Genomic DNA, 20840 nt, shown 5'->3' on the forward strand with positions numbered 1-20840 from the left:
CAATTCAGTTAAAGTGGGCTATTATCAACAGGAGGAAAAATCACTTTTGTAGTGGTAATCGGGGTGGCCCATTTCAAACAGTTGACAAGAAGGTGTGAGTAACAGTAGGGGGGAAATTAGCATAGGGAAATTAGTTTTTAGTTCTTGTAGTGACCCATCCACTCCCAGTCTTTATTCAGGCCTAATTTGATGGTGTCCAGTTTGCAAATTAATTCCAGTTCTGCAGTTTCTCATTTGGAGTCTGTTTTTGAAATTTTGTTGTTGAAGAATTGCCACTTTTAAGTCTGTTGCTGAGTGTCCAGGGAAGTTGAAGTGTTCTCCTACTGGGTTTTTAATGTTATAATTCTTGATGTCAGATTTGTGTCCATTTATTCTTTTGTGTAGAGACTGTCTGGTTTGACCAATGTTCATGGCAGACGGGCATTGCTGGCACATGATGGCATATGTCACATTGGTAGATCTGCAAGTGAATGAGCCCCTGATGGTGTGGCTGATGTGGTTAGGTTCTATGATGGTGTCCCTTGAATAGATATGTAGACAGAGTTTGCAATGGGGTTTGTTGCAGGGATAGGTTCCTGGGTTAGTGTTTTTGTTGTGTGGTGTGTAGTTGCTGGTGAGTATTTGCTTCAGGTTGGGGGGCTGTCTGTAACCGAGGACTGGCCTGTCTCCCAAGGTCTGTGAGAGTGAGGGATCATCCTTCAGCATAGGTTGTAGATCCTTGATGATGCGTTGGAGAGGTTTTAGTAGGGGGTTGAAGGTGATGGCTAGTGGCGTTCTGTTACTTTCTTTGTTGGGCCTGTCCTGTAGTAGGTGACTCTGCGTACCCTTCTGGCTCTGTCAATCTGTTTCTTCACTTCAGCAGGTCACACCTTGCTGTAGTCACACAGCAGAGTCCATCTACAAGGGAAGTCTCATAATACTTTCCAGCTTTCATCTGAGTAGCTCAAAGTGCTTCATGAACATTAACGACTCCTCACAGGCTAGTGCTCCTGGGGGTAGGTAAGTATAGTCATCCCTGTGTTAGAGATGAGGAAGCAGAGAGTCCAAGGGATCAAGTGACATGCTCAGGATCAGAAAGTGAGTCATGGCAGAACTGGGGTTAGAACCCAAGTCCCTGTCTCTGTTCCCTGCTGGAAGTACACAGATATTACTGGATCCTGCTAAAATAATGAAGGAAAACTTAAATAGCAACAGCCCATCAGTCATGTGAAGCTTGTCAAGCTCTGTATTCTTATATGAATCAGTCCTTCTGAAAGGAGAAAGGAATCTCCCTGGCAATAAGGGAGTCTGGTGGTTCCTTTCCATTAAAAGTGCTCTGAGGATTTGTTGGAAGAAAAGCTGGAATTGCTGCTGCCAGGACAGACCCCTGCCTAAGAGATCAACAGCACAACAGAAGGGATCTCCTTCACAACATGCTTCGTGCCAAAAATGTTTAATTAACAATATAAAACCGGTGACCTGACCCACCCAAATTCTCCTCCAGTTGGTGGTAGATTTGGTGCATCATAAATCTCAGGTTCACTGTCAAATTGGATCAGTGCATTGTCACCTCTTTTTTCATTCAAAAGTGTTTCCAGTACTTACAAGGTATACAGGGATCACTTCCTCTTTCACAGAAACAGTGTACGCTTTAACTACTTACAATAGCAAGCGTGGGGTCACCATGCAGACATTTGTTGCACATTTATACACAATCATTTCGTTGCTTACAATGTATCCTTAGGGCACCACTTTGGCCTGGAAATTTTGCAATTTCAAGCTGTCTTGTGAGACTTATAGTACGGACTTCCTGAGATGAGCTGGGCCTGGATCAAAATCCCACAAGAACAGCCTTTGTTTTCCCATGTTCCTGCCCTCCTGTTGGAATCAGGAAGTGTGAGGTACAAGGCCTTTTTTGTTTGGCTGGTGGTTGGGTTTGGGTTTTTTTTGGTTTTGTTGGGGGTTTTTTTTGGTTGATAAAATGAACTTCACCAAAGTTTCAGATTGTTTGAGTTTGGAGTGAAAGTTCTGGTCAGTTCTGATTTTATTTCAACATCCCCAGGGAGCAGTTCTTCAATCTTTATGGTTAAAAATCTCCAGATGCTGTGTTCAGCCAGTGTCTGCTTTAGCAAAGTAGGCATAGCTGTTTCTTGGCTATGTCCTGGCTAGATTCCAGTGTGGGCAATTACATTCCTCCTCCCAAAATTCCTCCTGTAACTTCAATTGTCAGTCACAAGAGCAGCATTGCCTAACCCAGGCTTTCAAAAATTGTGAGAATGGCTTAAAAATCATGTAATCTCTAAAACAAGGCATTTGGAGTTCTGTTTATTTGCCTACTGGCTTTGGAAGCTTTAGGGATCATGTTTACAAGCTTTTCTCCACAACTGTGAGCCGAGAAATTTACTTTAAAAAAATATTACAATCTGAGAGGCTGGTATATTCACACGATGCCAAGGTCTGGGGGGTTAAGAAAAACATCAACTAACACAAGACTTCTTATAAAATCATGAGACTTGGCAACACAGATTTCTGGTCAGCTTGGGGATGGTTCTCCAGCAGGGCCTTGGGCTGCTCCACCCACAGCTTGTATGCCAGGTTGCTCAGGAAGCGCTTGGTCCGGCCACAGCAGAGACAACGTACGACCATCCAGTGCCGGCTGCAGCATCTTCTCTAGCACACCATGGAGCTGGCTAGATTGTTGGGCTCAACGGGTAGTGATCAATGGTTCCGTGTCTAGTTGGCAGCCGGTATCAAGTGGAGTGCCCCAAGGGTCAGTCCTCGGGCCGGTTTTGTTCAATATCTTCATTAATGATCTGGAGGATGGTGTGTGATTGTACTCTCAGCAAGTTTGCAGATGACACTAAACTGGGAGGAGAGGTAGACACGCCAGAGGGTAAGAATAGGATACAAATTAGAGGGTTGGGCCAAAAGAAATCTGATGGTTCAACAAGGACAAGTGCAGAATCCTGCACTTAGGACGGAAGAATCCCATGCACCGCTACAGACGAGGGACCGAATGGCTAGGCAGCAGTTCTGCAGAAAAGGACCTAGGGGTTACAGTGGATGAGAAGCTGGATATGAGTCAACAGTGTGCCCTTGTTGCCAAGAAGGCTAATGGCATTTTGGGATATATAAGTAGGAGCATTGCTAGCAGACCAAGGGACGTGATCATTCCCCTCTATTTGACATTGGTGAGGCCTCACCTGGAGTACTGTGTCCAGTTTTGGGCCCCACACTACAAGAAGGATGTGGAAAAATTGGAAAGAGTCCAGCGGAGGGCAACAAAAATGATTAGGGGGCTGGAACACATGACTTATGAGGAGAGGCTGAGGGAACTGGGATTGTTTAGTCTACGGAAGAGAAGAATGAGGGGGGATTTGATAGCTGCTTTCAACTACCTGAAAGGGGGTTCCAAAGAGGATGGATCTAGACTGTTCTCAGTGGTAGCTGATGACAGAACAAGGATTAATGGTCTCAAGTTGCAGTGGGGGAGGTCTAGGTTGGATATTAGGAAAAACTTTTTCACTAGGAGGGTGGTGAAGCCCTGGAATGCGTTACCTAGGGAGGTGGTGGAATCTCCTTCCTTAGAGGTTTTTAAGGTCAGGCTTGACAAAGCCCTGGCTGGAATGATTTAGTTGGGGATTGGTCCTGCTTTGAGCAGGGAGTTGGACTAGATGACCTCCTGAGGTCCCTTCCAACCCTGATATTCTACGAACTATGAGCAAGAACTCACTGTCCTCCATTAGCTACACTGGCATTCTGTCAGCTTCTTTCCTCCTGAGCAGTTTTTACTGTTGCTAAATTGTTCTCCCTGCTGGTTTTTCACAAGGGATGTGAACTACATGGTGCATGTTAAAGGAGAAAAGAGCATCTCAAATGGAGATGGACCCGAGCTGCAATATTCATCTCTGGATATAGCCTAACTCCTCCAAAATGCTTGGACCTTTAGATCTGAGGGTCTGGTTAAGCCCGTCATAGATATGGAGCCAGCTGTGAACTGGATTTGGATTCAAATTTCCCACGGTCTGGGGGATGTCTGGCTGATGACTTGTGGTTCTGGCCATTCTCTAGTTTCAAAGGAAATGTGATTAAATTCAATATTTTGTTATTTAGACTTGGGAATTTATTGAAAATGAGGAACAGTAAGTGGAACTAGGAATTACTGTATCTGTCTCTTGAAATGCTGCCGGCAGCTACAATAAAACTAGTTATGAAGGGCTCCACCCAGGCAATAACTTGCAGCACAATTTTCAATTAAAGCACGCACACATTCAAAGGGAACTGGAAATCATCCCAAATCAGGCTCTTCCATGTGTGCACGGCTACAACTCTGGCTTTCACAAGCAAAACAGGAAACTCATGAAGAAACTTTGAGGCTCAAGGGGTTAAATGAAATCCAACTCTCCTTTTCCTGTGCAGTAAGGATTAGTAACCAAACAGAAGCTGGGGAGAGGAGAGTGTTGGAGCCACTGATTAAGCTACAGAAGTGGGGAAGTGGACACACAGCTGGGCTACAGGGTGGCTTTAGTGCCTCTAAATCTTACACTCACCTTCAAACAAACTGATGCAGAAGGTAAGAGTTAGTTTTGCATTATGGGTCGCTTCTTTCCTCTCCTCTTCATCTCATTTACCACTTGTCTATTTGTCTTTCCTTTGCCATTTATGGCTTTTTATTTCCAACTACTTTTTATCAGCCTGGCTACAGTTTAAAGGGCAAGAGAGATGTTTGCTGAATGGAGTCCTGTGATTGCAAAATCAGATTTCCTGGCAGAGAGGGAAGGAGAAGGCACCCATATATTCAGTGAATGTTAATCCCTGCTGCTTCACACTCCCAGGTTAATTAGTCCAGGGGCTAATATAATCAAACAGCCATTACTAACATTCTTGGGGGAGAGGGAAGAGGTATCAGTTAATGTTGGATGACCCTAGGGGCTAGGTGCCTAAATAGATCCTGCCAGCATGAGTGTAGAAAGCAATATAAGTTTAGCAGGGCTTGTATTGGTGCCAGTGGATTCCTGTGCCTATTGGTAATTAATACTCAAATAACCATTACTATGGGAGACAGCTATGTGGATTGAAGGAGCACCTGCCTACTTCCAGAGGAAGTGTCTCTCTATCCTAATCATTACACACCTATTTCACCTGTTCAGAATTTACACCTGATCCTGCAGACCTCTTCTCAAGGAAGGGTTTGCAGGATCAGGCCCCACGCTGACATCTCTTGTGGTTTTCCTGTTGCTAAGCAAGTGAACATGTCAGCTGAGAAGGCTACTTTGGAAGCTCACTCTGAGAAAGAGATGGTAAAAGGATGGCTATTGTTGTGACAAGTGCTGTGCTAAATCTAAAGGCATTGGATTTGCAAAGTGCCATGGTATTCCCTGGGGAAGGGCCAGCTGCTTTAAAGGACTTACACAGCTCAGAAAACCCTCATGGCTGTCCAGCAAGGAGTTCCCAAGATCAGGAGGTACTAGACTTGGTATAGGAGCACGGGGAGGGGGACGAAGGCTAGGTGGGTCTGTTTGTAAAGCTTGATTAAAAGGATTTGTACCTCTGTACTCAGTGATCTTGGAAACTTTTGCACTACATTTAGGTTGTACGCTCCCCATTTCTACATTGCACCAGCGCAGAGCCCTTCAGCAAGATTGTGTGTGGACAGCTTTGGGACTCATACTCCCATTCCTCTCTGTACTTTGATAGATGTGATCCCCTCTCTTTCTGTAATGCTTTTTGATCCTGGAATGTTTCATAAATGGTATAGACACAGGTCCAGTAAAATGCAGCTATTTCTGGGGTGGAGGTCAGCAAGCAAGAGCACAGCCCACTGTACAACAGTGTGTGTGTGATAGGCAGTGTTGTCCAGGGATAGCAGGACAAACACACTGCTCTTATAGAAAGTGCTGGGGGATTTTTAATGCCTACCAAAACTTATAGGGCCATGGTTTTTAAAGGCATAGTAACTTAAACATCATTTAAAAAGATAAATTGCTTTACCTACATTACTAAAACAGATTAAAATGAAAATTTTCAAAAATTAAATTAAAATTTCCACTATAGATGTTCTGTGTTTACTTTATTATTTCTCTCTGGTTGAACAATGAGGATATGTTAGTTTCACTTTTTTTTTAAGTCACTTTCATTCTCAGATTCTTCAGTTCTGTAAGTGTCCTGTGTTGTTTGCCCCCCCCCCCCAAAAAAAAAAAAAAAAAAAAGAAAAGCCAACAACAAAAAACAACTTTGAGGCCAAATTTGCCTTTACAATGACCCCATAAGGTCGTACTGCATCCACACAGTAAATTGTGTGGAACCTGATGTACTTACATTAGATGGATGCCTGAGTTGACCCCCTGATATTGGAGACTCTGATTCCATAGAATCTACACACCTAAGGCTAAGCTAGTAAGACATCCCCTGTAAATGTAACCTGTGAGACAGAACTCCAAATGATTTGTGGCAAATGTCAAGCAGGGGTGCAAAATTTTGTTGCTAGGTCTCTCCATATTCTCTCTCTCCTTTAATAGTTTAAAAAAACATTTGAATTTGTTTGCTTTTAAAAATAAGCTGTAAATGAATGTCTCTCTCTAAACAGAAGGATGGCAACTCTGAGGCTGGGATGCAGCATCAGACAGAAGTTAGAGAATGGATAACCTGCATGGTGGTGTTTTATAAGCTAGTTGCCTTCTGATGCAGTCTGTTTCTGGTTTTGGCTCACCCCCTTTTGAGTCCAGGTGTTTATCAAGTGTGATGTAAGTGTTCTGCAGTGTCAGTTCATCTAGTCATTAAGGGGTTAGTTATCTCACAAGATATGCACGTGGACTCAGCTGGAGTGCATGTGAGTAGCTGTGTTCCAATTTGCATGATGTGCTAGGAAAGGTGATACATTGGTGCTGCCTTGTGTTTAGTCTAGAGACCCAGCTGCTCTGTAGAGCAACTTGGGAATTTTTTTATTATTATTAACAACACTTTAATTACGGTATTGCCCAAAGGCTCCAATCTGGATTGAGGCCCTATTGTTCTGGGTGCTGTACAAACATAAAAAAGAGAGAATCCCTGTCCTGAAGGGTTTGTTTACTCCTTAGGCTGCTGATGGTTATCTCACTCTTGAAAGTTTATCTGTAAAATGATAAACACTTTGTTAAAGAAACCAAGTCTGTGCCTTGTGATTCTTCAGAGCACAGTATGTGCAAATAGTAAGTCTCATAAAAGAATGAGCTGTTTCTGTGAATAAGAATAGCATCTGGCATTATAGTACCTAGGATGGGATTACGAGCGTTATCAATCCTCTCCTTTTAGGCTATAGGTTCATCACCATTTGGGATCAGGAGGAATAATTTTTCTCCCAGAGACATAATACTGCTCCAGCACAAGCCTGAATGGCTTCGCTGCAATGTTATAGACCTGTGACTCAAGCCAAGGGCACCGGAACCAGGGTGTGTGTGCAGGGGAGCCATGGCCCTCCCACTTTTTAACAGGTTTCAGAGTAGCAGCCATGTTGGTCTGTATCCGCAAAAAGAACAGGAGTACTTGTGGCACCTTAGAGACTAACAAATTTATTGGAGCATAAGTTTTCGTGGGCTACAGCGCATTTCATCGGATCCACTTTTTAACATGGGTGTAGTAGCCTCAGGCAGGCCTGGCAGAGGCTGCGCTTTGCAGCAGGGGAGCTGAAAAGGTGATCAGCTCCCCTGCCACAAAGTGCAGCCCCTGCTAGTGGTGCCTGCCTCTTCCTGGTGGGGGGGCTGAGGTGGGCCTTAGTCCCCCCACTATGGGGCCCCGCCCCTGCTCCTCCTCTTTCCTGAGGCTCTGCCCCCTGGCCAGGCTGGAAGCTGAAGCCGGGCTGTGGTAAGAGCTGCCCAGGGAACCCAGGCTGCTGTAGAGAGCCCCAGACCCTCCACCTGCCTTGGGTGGTGTGCACCAGGGGGCAGGGACATGGGCTGGAGGCTGCTCTCCAGCTCCCTGTCCAGAGCAGGTGGAGGATCTGGGGCTCCCCACAGTGGCACAGGCTCCCTGGGCAGCTCTTACCATGGCCTGGCTCCGGTTATCCGGCCTGCCTAGGGAGCGGGGCCTTGGGGGAAAGGGGAGGAGTAGGGGGAGGGAACTTTTGGGGAAGAGGAGGAGCAGGGATGGGGGCATGGTTCTGGCACTGGTGGTGAGCCCACTTCTATGCAGGTTCCGGTGCTCCTGGCCCACGTCCTGTGGGCCCGAGTCAGTTGGCAGCTGTGGGTCTTTTATTGCAGTGTAGACATGGATTCCTTTGAAGCATCCAATATTGGTTATGGTTAATGGCAGGATACTGATGCTAGATGGACCACTGGTCTGATCCAGTACATACATTCGTAAATCCTTAAAGGTGTCCCTTAATCCTGAGGAATTTACACACTGTTCTGTGAGGATAATAGAGCCATCTCCCATTGTAATCTTTGCTCTGCAGGAGCTCATTGTGTGTATATCCACCCAAGGTTGTCTCTTATTTGACTCCATTAGGATCAGACCAATAGTCCATCTAAATCCAGTATCCTGTTTCTGACAGTGACTAAAAGGCATCTCTGGTTTCTGAAGAGGGGCATATATGAATGGAACTGGATGATTAACTACACATGTGCTTGTGCATATGTACACACCATGTGTTCCTGCTCGCTCACGCAAATGCACAAACACACTCAACATGCAAATGTATGATGATGTCTGGAAAAACTGTACCACCCATGAATTGTTTATTTTGCTACTTAGTTATTAGAGCAGTGACTGCTGTGCTCTGGCTGCTACTAGGGAAGCACAGTGATGGGTCTTTGCGGAACAAACAGCAGGTTTATTTTTAGATGACACAGTTATCATTTTTCTCTGATATCACAGTCCCATATGCGCTTCCTTTCATATCACACTGCAGTGCCAGGAGTGATCACACATTCATAAACCTATTTTTTTAAAGGTAATTTTTAGCAACTGCTGAAAGATGCCGGGCTGGCAGCCCTGGAGACGGAAGCTCCGTTTCTCCTAGCGCAGGTACGGCCTCTTAACTTTTTTTAGTGGAGTCAAAAGGATTTTTCAATTCTGCTAGCTTTAGTCTCCTGCCACTTACACAGCAATGTAAAACTGGTGTAACTCCATCACTTCCTCAGACATACTTCTGATTTACACCACTAAGGGAGAGGAGACTTGGGCCCCACAGGCGCAAAGAGAGAAAAAAAACAGATTATTTTTACGTTTACACTTGGACTATTACAATACTTGTATGGTTGAGAAAATTGTCTTTTGTTGTTGTTGTTGAGGAGGGAGGAATAGTTTAATAGGAGGTAGTTACCCAGCATCTAGACTCTAGTTAGCTTCTTAAGAAGTTTCCCAAAGTTAAGTGTGTTAACCAGAGCCAGATAACAAGTTTTTAAACATCACTGTCTTTGTCTACATTCAGTGCTAGTGTTTAAAATCATGTTAGTTAATACACGTTAGCTAAAACTTTTAAAACCCCACTCATTTTCCTAATCTATCCAAACCCCAAATTAATGACCCATAGCAGTATTAGAATATGAATGTAAATCCTTAGCTAGTCTTTTTCATTCCTTTTAATGCTTAGGCTTTTTTAATTTTAATTCTTGTCATGTATTTTCTGTAGGTTTATTCTATTGTGGCTTGTAGCTGTCTAAATTTTTTACATGGGGGAATGTAATAGAGACTTAATCAACATGTGTAGTCGGTGAGATTACTAAACTACAACTTACAATTACATCTTTATTTTTTTGAAGAAATTTGTAATGGAACCCTGGTTGCAACCTTAACTCTGGAAGGCTTGTTGCAGAGGGCTAAACCTGAACAGATCCCTTATTGTCTGCCTATTACTATCCTCATGAAATATTGTATTTTTCCTTGTAATGGAACATTACAGGCTGGGACAACCACTACCTCTTCTCTGATGCACAAGGCATACCTACAAATATGTTCAATCTACATCACTAATATGACTGTACTGTGGATTTCATGGGGTAGCAAAGCCACAGATGTGCAATTTCTGCAAAGACATAGCCTCATCTCGCTTTGCCATCCCACCCCTTGTGGGTGTGTGCAGGTGAAGCCTCACTGTGGAATCCTCTTGGTCAGGAGGTGCCAGAATCTGACATCGCTGTTGTAGCTGATGATTTTTCAGTTTCTCTTTTCACAGTCCCTACGTGGTGGGATTGAAACAAGCTTCTTGTCTGCCTGTCCACGCCTGTTCCTGACTCTCAGGTCCAACAGTGTCTGCCATGAGTTACTCTTGATCGATTCTCCTGAAGTTCTGCTAAGCTTGGCATTGTTGTAAGAGTCCCTTGTGATAATGTGGCCAGCTTGGGTGGGCCCTATCAGTGATCTAGATATAATCATATGTCTATTGTGAACAGTGCCCCAGATCTCACCATCTCTCCCTCCCAAATTGCAGGGGACTTAGGTGTCAAAGTGATGGGGTAGTGACTGGAGACCTCAGTACTAATTGGGTCAGAAGCTTGTATGGGTGTCTTGGTTTAGTCCTTAATACAAAACCACAAACGTAGCTTTACTCACAGGGCTGGAATTGCCAGGCGTGGTTCAGATCACAACTGAAGTGCATTGGCAGAGCTGTAGGGGTGGATAGGACTGGAATAGCATGAGGTGCTGCAGGTCAGGATTGAGGTGTGTTGGCAGAGCTGCATGGGTTCCCGATTGGAATAGCAGGCAATGCTGCAGGTTGAAATTAAAGTATGTTGACAGCTGTGCAGGGGAAACTTACAAAGCACCTGCCCTTAACCATGAAGTAAGAGAGTGCTCTCACTGTTGCTGCTATCGTCTGTATCTTATTTTAAGTTCAGAATTCACCTCAAATCTAAAAACGTAACAACTTCATTTAAGAAAAAAGTTACAGCTGAAAGCGTGTTTCAGTGATGACTAATACAAAAATAAAATTACTTTTTTAGAATCCTGCACCTTTTTACAAAAGGTCAAACATTAACAAGTATGGAAATGAAGAGTTAGGGGATCCAGCCAGTTCCCCACTGCCATGTAAACCTTTCTCAAGCACCAAGTCGCACCACTGTTTGCCCTCTGGTCTCCTAGTCGTGCTCCATCCCTCCATTCTCTCCTAGCATTTCCAGCCAGTTTATATGTACAGACGTTTTAAAATTTTAAACGTAGCTCTGTCTGAGTGTGTCCCAGGCCTTAGCTGCAGGTAACAGGAGAGTGGGAAGGGAAACACAATACAACCATTTTAACACACACTTGCTTGCTCATTTTCTATACATAGTATTTTTCCACCTTGGCTCAAAGGGAGTCAGGACCAGGGCTTGCTTTGGCTTGGTCAAAAACAGAGATAGAAATGTCAAATAAAAGACAGTTTGCTTCAGGCAGGGGAGAAAAGAAACAGCGATTAAGTTAAGAAGTCTCTTGGACCCAGTTTAATCCTCCTGTCTAAGGCAAAGGATCAGTTTCTCTATGCTTCCTGGCTTGGTCCTCAGACCTTCCCAACCCTGTTTCCAGCCAGGGGAGAGCTAACCCTCATATGGCTTCTCCCAGCCTCTTTATATCGCTGCTCTAGTGAGCCCCTAGTTGCCTACCTCTGTATAGGACGTGCTCACCCCATCTCACACTCTTCATGTTAAATCTCTAATTCCTATGCTAATCCCTCCACAAACCCTAAAAAAGTTACCTGATTCTCCTTGGCAAGGCCAGCAAACCAAAAAAAAAACCCATGGAGTTGAACCATTTTGGGGATATGGTGAGCAAAACAAAAGTTAGGAACATTTTAAGAAAATAAACAGGGAAACTTTTTTTTAAAACATCATGGGCCAGATTCTCTGTTCATGTAAACTTTCAGCTATGACTAAACCAGTTTAAGAATCAAGCTCCATAATTTTAAAACTCCCTTTCTGATTGGTTAGTTGGTATGTTTCTTGGGATTTTTTTTTCTTTTCTTTTTCTTCTAGACTTCCCAGAAAATCTGTCCTCGCATAGAATTTTAGGACTGCAAGGGACTTTAGAGGTCATCTAGTCCAGTCTCTTGCCTCATGGCAAGACTAAGTATTATCTAGACCATTCCTGACAGGTGTTTGTCTACCTGCTCTTAAAAATCTCCAATGATGGAGATTCCACAACCTCCCTAGGCAATTTATTCCAGTGCTTAACTACCCTGACAGGAAGTTTTTCTTAATGTCCAACCTAAACCTCCCTTGCTGCAATTTAAGCCCATTGCTTCTTGTCCTATCTTCAGAGGTTTAGGAGAACAATTTTTTCCCCTCCTCCTTGTAACAACCTTTTACGTACTTGAAAACTATTATCATATCCCCACTCAGTCTTCTCTTTTCCAGACTAAACAAACCAAATTTTTTCAATCTTCCCTCAGAGATCATGTTTTCTAGACCTTTAATCATTTTTGTTGCTCTTGTCTGGACTTTTACCATGTAAACCAGGCATTGCTGTCTGTCCAGTGATTTTGTGAAAAGATATAGTTTAAAAAGAGAGAGAGAGAGAGATGGGTAAACCATTTTGAAAAGCAGCTGCTAAATCGTATCAGCCATTTCCTCATGACCAAAAGGGCATGGTGTGCAGTGACTCATCCTGAGCTCCTATGGCCTCATTTGCACATGCAGATATGATTTTTGCACAAGCTGTTTAGGCAGACACCCATAGAGCTGGGTGAAGGTGCCCAGGATTTCACATGAAGCTATAAGTTGGACCGAGGCTGTGTCAGAACATAGACCCGAGCTCGCTGAAAGGTGCGAGCCTTACTGAGCCTGGTCCGAGTTTGCAATGAAATGAGATTCACTGAGTTTCTAGTTTCCATTGCCACAGTGTTCCACTGGTGTAGTCAAAGCTACGGTGGAGGTACTGCTACAGTGCAGACTATCAGCTCTTTCCAGGCCTCCTAATTGCTAGCAATGGGTGAACCTCAAAATCTTCAGTGTTGGGTGAGTTCAGTGTTAAACCTGAGAGTCTGGATGCTTATCTCAGCCTCTTGGGACTGCACAGCTGGGCTACAAATTTCACCAGTGCCACCTCTCACAAAATTAGTGGGATCTCGTTCTGGCCAGGTTGGATTCAAACCAAGCAGCCCCTCTTAGTATTCTGGCACTTCTGCTTCCAGGCCCACCCTTTCAAATCTCAAAAAGGTTCAGTTTGAGTTCTCGGGACAGAGACAGGTGGCCCTGAGCTGCTAAATTCACACCCAGATCAGATCTTGTCCAACATTCAAGGTGCTCGGTTCTGGAGTGTTGGTTTGGTCAATTACAGAGCAAGAAAGTCTCAAAGTTTGGCTCTGGACCCAAACTTCAACCAAGTTTAAGTGATTGGATCCAAAGCATTAGTTCATCCCCTTCACCAGTCTACTCTGAGGTGTTCGTTTCAAAGATAGCCACAAAGTTTGGATTCTTCCCAACCTTCAGCAATGTTCAGAGGTTTTGGCCAGGCCCTTCTCTAATTCTGGGCAAAGGTTCAGGCTGCTTATTTATGCTGAACTTATTCCTCTTATCCCTGTTCCTAATGTGACCAGGATTCAGCCCTGTGGCAGAAATGTTCATATAGGGAGTGTCCCAGCAGCTGTTTCACATTCTGCTGTTGCATCTTGGATGGAGGGAGGGGGAAGGAGAGGCCATGCAGTTCCAGCACAGAATGAAAAGGGAGTGTTTTTTGAACCATAAGGAAAGGTGTAATGAGTTATAATGGGACAGGAGTCACATAAGGCAGCAGCATTGGGCCAGTCATTTCCCATAGCTTCAGTTCACAGCCCACATGCAGCAAAACTCCACCCCACACTCCCAATGCAAGGAGAAATGGGAAACGAACAGAGCTGCTACTGTGACCCTGGTCAGTAGGAGCTTTTAATTCTTACAGTAAGACTCAGTGTTAAAAGACAGAACAAATAAGTGTACTGAATCTGTCAGGCATGGCTAGGCATATCACTGGAATTAACTGAAACTCACACAGTGTCCTGTCCCAGCATGCAGAGTCTGGTTTCTTTGGAGACCTGGGATTATTCAGTGACTGTCCTGACTCTGGTTGTTCCAAAGTCGTGGTCAGGAGCATGGACACATGGTCTTTCCTGAACATTTCAACTGAGGGAGGTATTAGAAAAACAAGTTTTGTTGCGGCTCTTTTCACACAAGACCTGAGTCCTATTTCAGGGTTGCTCACTATACAGGATTCACTTGGGTAAAGAGAGCCTTGTGCGCCTGTTCCACCTCTCCAGCCAGAAGTCAGTAGATTGGTTGGGATGGGGACATCGAAATTATCTCTCCTAGGAGAATGTCAAGGCCATTTCTCCCTAGATTTTAAGAATGTGAAAAAGTGAAAATGTGAATAGAGAACACTTGACAGATTCTCATATACAGTCGTGCATAATCCTCCACTGGTCTCAGAGGAAGAACTAGGGGCCTGATTCAAGCCCACTGAAGTCCATCTAAAAAAACCCCATGAAGTTCCATTTTCTCATGATCTACATAGTTAGCTTCTCAAGAGAGATCTCCTCATGCTTGTTTTCTCTGTTTCCTCTCCCCTCTACTCTATTATTTTGCCCTGGGAATTTTGTATAACTGGATTCCTGCAGGGACTTTGTAGTTCTAAGGCCCATGGAAGAAACATTAAAGAGTAAACCTTTCTGCCCCAGTATACAGGGATAGTGGGCATTACCAGAACCCATGTGCATATTTTCAATGCATTGTAGTATGTTATGTTATCTGCTATGTGTCAGTGCTAAGAGCAATGAGATTCTCCCCAGACGCAAGACATGGCACCATGGAAGTTTTGCAGCAGCTGTGAAATTCCCAGAACAACAGCTTCCTGTTTCAAAGCAACTTTGGGAGCATCTAGAAAAAAAGATGCTACTCTAGACAGCCTTACTTTCAGGTGTCTTTTTCTTGACTTGATACTTTCCTGCAGGAAAGGTTTTAGTCTTGATGATAATTATTAAATACCAACACTGTTCTCAATAATATTATAAATTCTGCATCTCAGCCAACTGGGAGCTTGGAACTAATTGTGTGTATTAAGTATTAATATTAAAGGGACAGAGTATTAAAGTGACAGGCTAAAAATTATGGTTTAGGTCCATGTCTGTGCTTGAGAAGGAAGAGATGCTTTGGAGGCATTGAACCCATGTAGCAGCTCCTATGTCACCTTTACTTCCTGGGGCTGATGAAGAGAAAAGATGGCTTGACCAAGTCATCCTTGGATTATGACAATCAGTGCTTGACTTTTGGAGAAAAAGGTAGGGGGGCCCTGAATGTCAAGTGCCTTGATTTTATTTAAACAGCAGTGAGAAGTAAGAGGGCCATTAGACAGAAGTGAGATAGTCACCTTACTACTTTTAGGGCTTGGTTTCTCTCTCTCTCTCTCTCTCCCCCCTCCCCCCCCAATTCCTCCTAAAATTTGAGCACTGCTGACACTCCCCAGTGGCTGCAATGAGCCTTGTCATGGCTATTGTGGGCACAGTGGGGCAGGGCAGTTCGAAGGAATGAAATGGCATTAACGCTCAAAAGAGGAAGTTTGTTCTGAGAAATATAAGCTGACATGGTAGAGCCTGTGCTGGAATGGTGAAGAGACCTGATACTGTCCTCACTACTAAGCAATGTCTCTGCGGAAACCTGGAGGCAGGAACAGCATGTGAGCTGTATTTACTTGCTGACTGTGTTAATGCCAGCAAACCCGGTGACTCTGGAGCCCTATAGGCCAGAGGCGTTGCTGGATGGGCTTGGCAAATGATACTCATGCAGCTTGAGCATCTTAAATATGGGACACCTTGCTAAGGAGCCCACACCTGACAATATATCTCATCTAGTCAGGTGTTTGATCCTGCTGTAGCAATGTTCCCTCTAAACTTTCCATATTCAGCCCTTCACTCAAACTCTTGTATCTTGGTGCTGCTCATATGGGGCACATTCTTTTAAACTTGGGTGCCTAAAGCTAGACACCTGATTCCATATTAGGCATCTAAATAAATGTAGGCACCTGACCATTTCCATTTACTTCAAAGGCAGCTGCAGGTGGTAAGCACCTCTCCAAAATCAGGCTAGATCTTTAGATGCCTAAATATGGATTTTAGATGCCAAATTTGAAGATTTTAGACATGCAAGATCACCTCCTGTATTCTAAGACCCTGCTCCTGAAACTCCTCCAACTCAAACAGGGTGAGTCAGATGCAGAAAGAATCTTTAACCTGCGAATTTCCTGGTTTTGATTGGCTGAAGTCAGAACATTATTATTTTAAATACATAGGGGTTTTTTTGTTTTTTTTAAAAGGTATGTTGTATGCATAAATGGGTGGGTGGGAGGACAAGAAACAGCATGTCTCTCCCTCTCCCCTCCCCTCCATGCCCTGTGATGGTGTTCTCATTGTGCCAAAGGCAAGCTTAGGAGAAATGCTGGGGATCAGTAATTACATGCTGGCTTGCTGTGGAGGATAATTTCAGTCTTCACAGTTGCCTTGATTTGTCTGGGATACATAGTGACAAACTACCTTTTACTTGCCTTTGGTTTCAGTCCATCATCTTTTCCTGTTAAATCTCTATTTCACTCCATAGTCCCTTCCATCAGATCTCCCACCAGACCAGCTTGCCCCCTTCCATCCCTGACCTGCGCTCCACAGAGAGTTCTAGCCATGAAGGAGCAAGAAATCAGCAGTTCTGATCAATGTTCTCTTTATTCCACAGAGGACGATGAAGAACTTGTTCCTCCTGCTCACGCTAACAATGATGCCACTTCCTGCATCTTCAGTAAGTTAAGCACCTTTTCTCAAGAGTGGCTGTTACCAGGGCTGGCATGAAACTTGGAGTAGAGGGTTTCAACTTTGGCAGCCAAAGTGTTTGTAGAGAACTTAGGGTAATGGGTGTCCTGTTTGAAAATGACTACATACATGCACTTGAAAAAGTTAATACTTGACTGACATACACTTGATGATGTGTCTGTCCTCCACGTCTCCACCAAGGTATTGGGGCCCAGTCACCACACACACTGAGGTATATATGTTAAAGTCTATACTGGCAGTTTTAATAGTAAGTCACTGATAGTGATTCTGTGGCTACATGGAACTAAACAATCATGAGGTATGCCACCTAGACCTAATGGTTGTCATCAGTGGGGCTAGAACTGTGAACCTTCTGCTCCAAAACTACAGGCTTCTGCCACTTGAGATAAGGGAGAATCTCTGTTAGCTGTCATAAGGATTGTATGCTCTGCACTTCCAGCCAATAGCAGGGAACTAGATCATCTACACTTGAGCAAGTCTGACTTTCTAGTATCCAATAGAGCAGAGGTGGGCAAACTACAGTCCGCGGGACTGTCCTGCCAGGCCCTTGAGCTCCCGGCTGGGGAGACTAGCCCCCAGCCCCTCCTCTGCAGCCTCACCTCACCTCACCGTGCCACCAGCGCTAAGGCCTGCCGCTCCTGCTGGGCAGCACAGCAGTGTGGCTGGCTCTGGCCAGACGGTGGGACTGTGAGCTCCTGCTGCTCTGAGCGGCGTGGTAAGGTGGCGGGGAGCTGTGGGGAGGGTTGGATAAGGGGCAGGGGGTCCCCGGGGGCAGTCAGGGGACAGCAAGCGGTTGGATGGGGTGGACATTCTGAGGGGGGGTGGTCAGGGGACAGGGAGTGGGCGGGTTGAATAGGTGTGAGAGTCCTGGGGGGCCTGTCAGGGGGCGGGGGTGTGGATAGGGGTTGGGGCAGTCAGGACAGGGAGCAGGGAGGGGTTGGATAGGGGGCGGCAGAGTCCCAGGGGGCGGTTAGGGGTGGGGGGTTCTGGGAGGGGGTGGTCAGGGGACAAGGAGCGAGGGGGTTGGATGAGTCGGAGGTTCTGAGGGGGGCAGTCAGGGGGTGGAAAGTGGGAGGGGGCGGATAGGGGGCGGGGGCCAGGCTGTTTGGGGAGGCACAGCCTTCCCTTCCCGGCCCTCCATACAGTTTTGCAACTGTGATGTGGCCCTTGGGCCAAAAAGTTTGCCCACCCCACAATAGAGGATAGTGGTACACACACATGCTAGTCATTGCATTAGAAGGTCCATGAGGCAGTTGGGTATGCTACACAATCTCTCCTTGCTAGCTGCTAACACAATTGGCTCAAAACCAGCACCCTTGGCCAAAAAAGTTCATCCCATGTGAGCAACGCACCACATTGTTCCATGAAACTGTGAAGCGGGAGAATCTCTGGGGGATGGCTTTACGCTGCTCATCTCTGATATTAGACAATGTGTCCTAAAGTCAGTAACTTCTCTTGAAAGAATGTGTAATGGATGGAAACGGTGGTGCATCTGTAGAGGAGGGAAAGTTTAACAGTCTGTCCTTAAGTGCCTCTGTGGTGTGAGAGCCACATTGGATGCTGGAACTGCCCAGCTAAGGAGGTGTGAGGAGATGCTCTTTAATAGCCGAGAGAGGAATGGAAGCACCAACGCATTCAGATGGGTCATTCCTAGTTCCTTCCATGACAGTTTAAAGGCATAACTCCTCATAGTCATAAAGGGAATGTCAGGCTTAATCTGCCTCATGTGGCATTAAAAATGTCCCTCCCCCATTTGTGATTCCTGCAATCACAGAGATCAGTGAGAATTTGAAAATAACTGAACTGGAAGGTGCACTTAAATATTTTGCTGGAGGCACAGTTTTCCTCTAATGAAAGGTATTGTGTCTTTAAAATGGTGGAGCTCTGTTACTCCCCTTCTGATGTAGTAGGAGCTAATCCCAGAGCAGCTCTGCTGCTGAGGCAGGAACAGTTGTTTTGTGTTCACTGTCAAACAAGTCACATGCAGAATAGGAGTCAGGTGAGATGGTTGTATTTGTATAAAGGTAATTCACCCTTCAGGCTTGCCAGAGTAATATGGACCTCTGAAGTCAACAGTACTCCAAAAGGGGCTTAAAGGACTGTCCAGTGACATGGCAGCATGAAAAAAAAACTAACCATCATGTGTGGGCTTCATTGTAGACACAGTAACTTTTCTGTTGTAAACCGTTCTCAACCTTTTGCCTAGAAATACAGACAGAAGTTTTTCTGATGAATCAGAGCATAGGCAACTGTCATTGCTGGAGGCTATTGACATTTTGTGTTATACAAATGCACAATGTTCTGTCAAGGGTTGAGTAACAAACCAGGGCCCTTGGACAAAAACATCTGGCTAAATACCTCTAATCACTACTGTCAAGCACATATCTTCCATTGGGCCATAAAACCACTAATATCAGATTACTGCTAATGTTTCTTCTTCTATAGAAGCCCCAGGTCAAAAGTCCATGCTGTACCAGCTGACACTGGGTTTTTGCTATTCTAAAAGAGCCCAAATTTAGAACATTCCCTGGTAGGTGCCAGAAGGATAGAACTTTAGGAGTTACCTTCACATTTGCTGAAAATCTAAACCCAGGAAATGAATTAAAAGCTCTCTATATGTAGTCTTTTAGAAGGGGCTAGCTAGCAGAAGGTAGCTCCCCAAAACACACGCATACTTTTGCTGATATATAATTTAATAATAATAATAAATATTTTACCTCTTGAAACCTATTTTCATGCTTCACATACGTCATAAGTGACATGTGTGTCCCTACCTAGTCTCAAATCCAACATGTCCGTATTATTGGCCAGTCTTTGCTCAGAATAAATGTAGGTTTGAAAGAGATGGGGTACTGCAGTGCAGGACTGAGATATATTGACAAAACTCTGAGAGGAGCCAGAGCTGGAGTAGCAGGGGCATTGGAGGGTCAGCTTGATAGGAACTTACAGAGTTACTATCACTGCCTCGTGGGCAATGTGCTCGGATCGAAAACATAGTTGAGGTGTCAAGTCAGTAAAGAGGTCCATTCCCAAAGCTGTGTAGGGATTGAATAATAGGGATGATGCAGCTGAGCTGGAGGGGCTCTGGGAGAGCTATATGTGAGAGGCTTGTGCTGTGCCTTCCTGCACTGTACAGTATTTGCCTTTAATTCTTTCATGGACAATAAAATTAATCAAATTAATTCCCCTGCCTCCCACACCAGTGCCTGAAAAAGAATCTACATGCCCTGCCCTGCTTCCACAGTGTCATTGGCTGAATGCTATGATTCCCCAGCTGAATGGGTACATGGACAGGCTAGCATATGACAGCAAACCCCTTATGGCTTCATGGATTAACAGTATGAGGAAAAGCGCATAAGGAGGATGTGTGCAGGGGTGCTGAAAAGGATGTATGCGGACACAGGGATTTTGCCTCCTCCCTTCCCCCCCCCCAGCTTTTTAGTAGCTATGAATGTTGTGGAAAATCCAGCTGTCTCAGCTCTGAGAACAGCGGGTGGAGATTGATGAATCACATCATGGGTCTGAATCTGCTCCCACTGAAGTCAATGGGAGTTTGAACGCTGACATGACTGAGAGTAGGAGTGGGCCCAGTGCGTTCCAAAATTGAGCGTGTGCCCACACAAATCTACAAAACTTTCTACAAAAATTACAGTCTGCTGGCTTCTGAAATTCCCGGGTATCATTGGGTGGGAGGGGAATTTGGGAAGAAGACCTTCTGACAATGAACCGCGTGCCCTAAAGGACGCATGCTGCCTGGCTACACTGATTGGGACCACTTCCATGTGATGACATTGCCTCAAAACAGACTGCCTTCAGTGGAGGTGGCTCGAGAGCATGGACTTGGAAACGATACAAATTAATAATGATAAAGCAAATATAGAAATCAACTTGGTGTGAGCTGCAGGCAGGGGTGTGTGCTTACGTGTGTGTGCCTGCTTGTGAACAGCACTCCTTTAAACTAATTTGTTTGAAGGGTGTGTCCTAGTGGCTGCTCTTTTCCTTCTCTTCTCCCTTTTCATGTTCCTGGTTTTAGTCTGAAGTAGGCAAACTTTTTTATTTTAATGACATCAACTGTCAGACCAGGGAAGGCAGCAGATAACCGAGTGGGGAGGTGCTGGCATAGGCGACA

At 44.9% G+C, this 20840-nt stretch overlaps 1 protein-coding gene across 1 annotated transcript in view; it reads left to right on the forward strand.

Moving 5' to 3' along the window:
• Positions 1 to 4459: 4459 nt before the first annotated feature.
• The window catches only part of PAPLN (papilin, proteoglycan like sulfated glycoprotein), a 66782-nt gene continuing 50401 nt past the window's right edge, over positions 4460 to 20840 (forward strand). Inside the window, exons 1-2 of the mRNA XM_074957046.1 lie at positions 4460 to 4552; positions 16617 to 16679. Of these exons, the coding sequence (XP_074813147.1) occupies positions 4544 to 4552; positions 16617 to 16679 (72 nt within the window). The 5' untranslated portion in view covers positions 4460 to 4543. The remainder of the gene's footprint in view (positions 4553 to 16616; positions 16680 to 20840) is intronic.

This window comes from Natator depressus, chromosome 6 (assembly GCF_965152275.1).
Source record: "Natator depressus isolate rNatDep1 chromosome 6, rNatDep2.hap1, whole genome shotgun sequence".
NCBI lineage: Eukaryota > Metazoa > Chordata > Testudines > Cheloniidae > Natator > Natator depressus.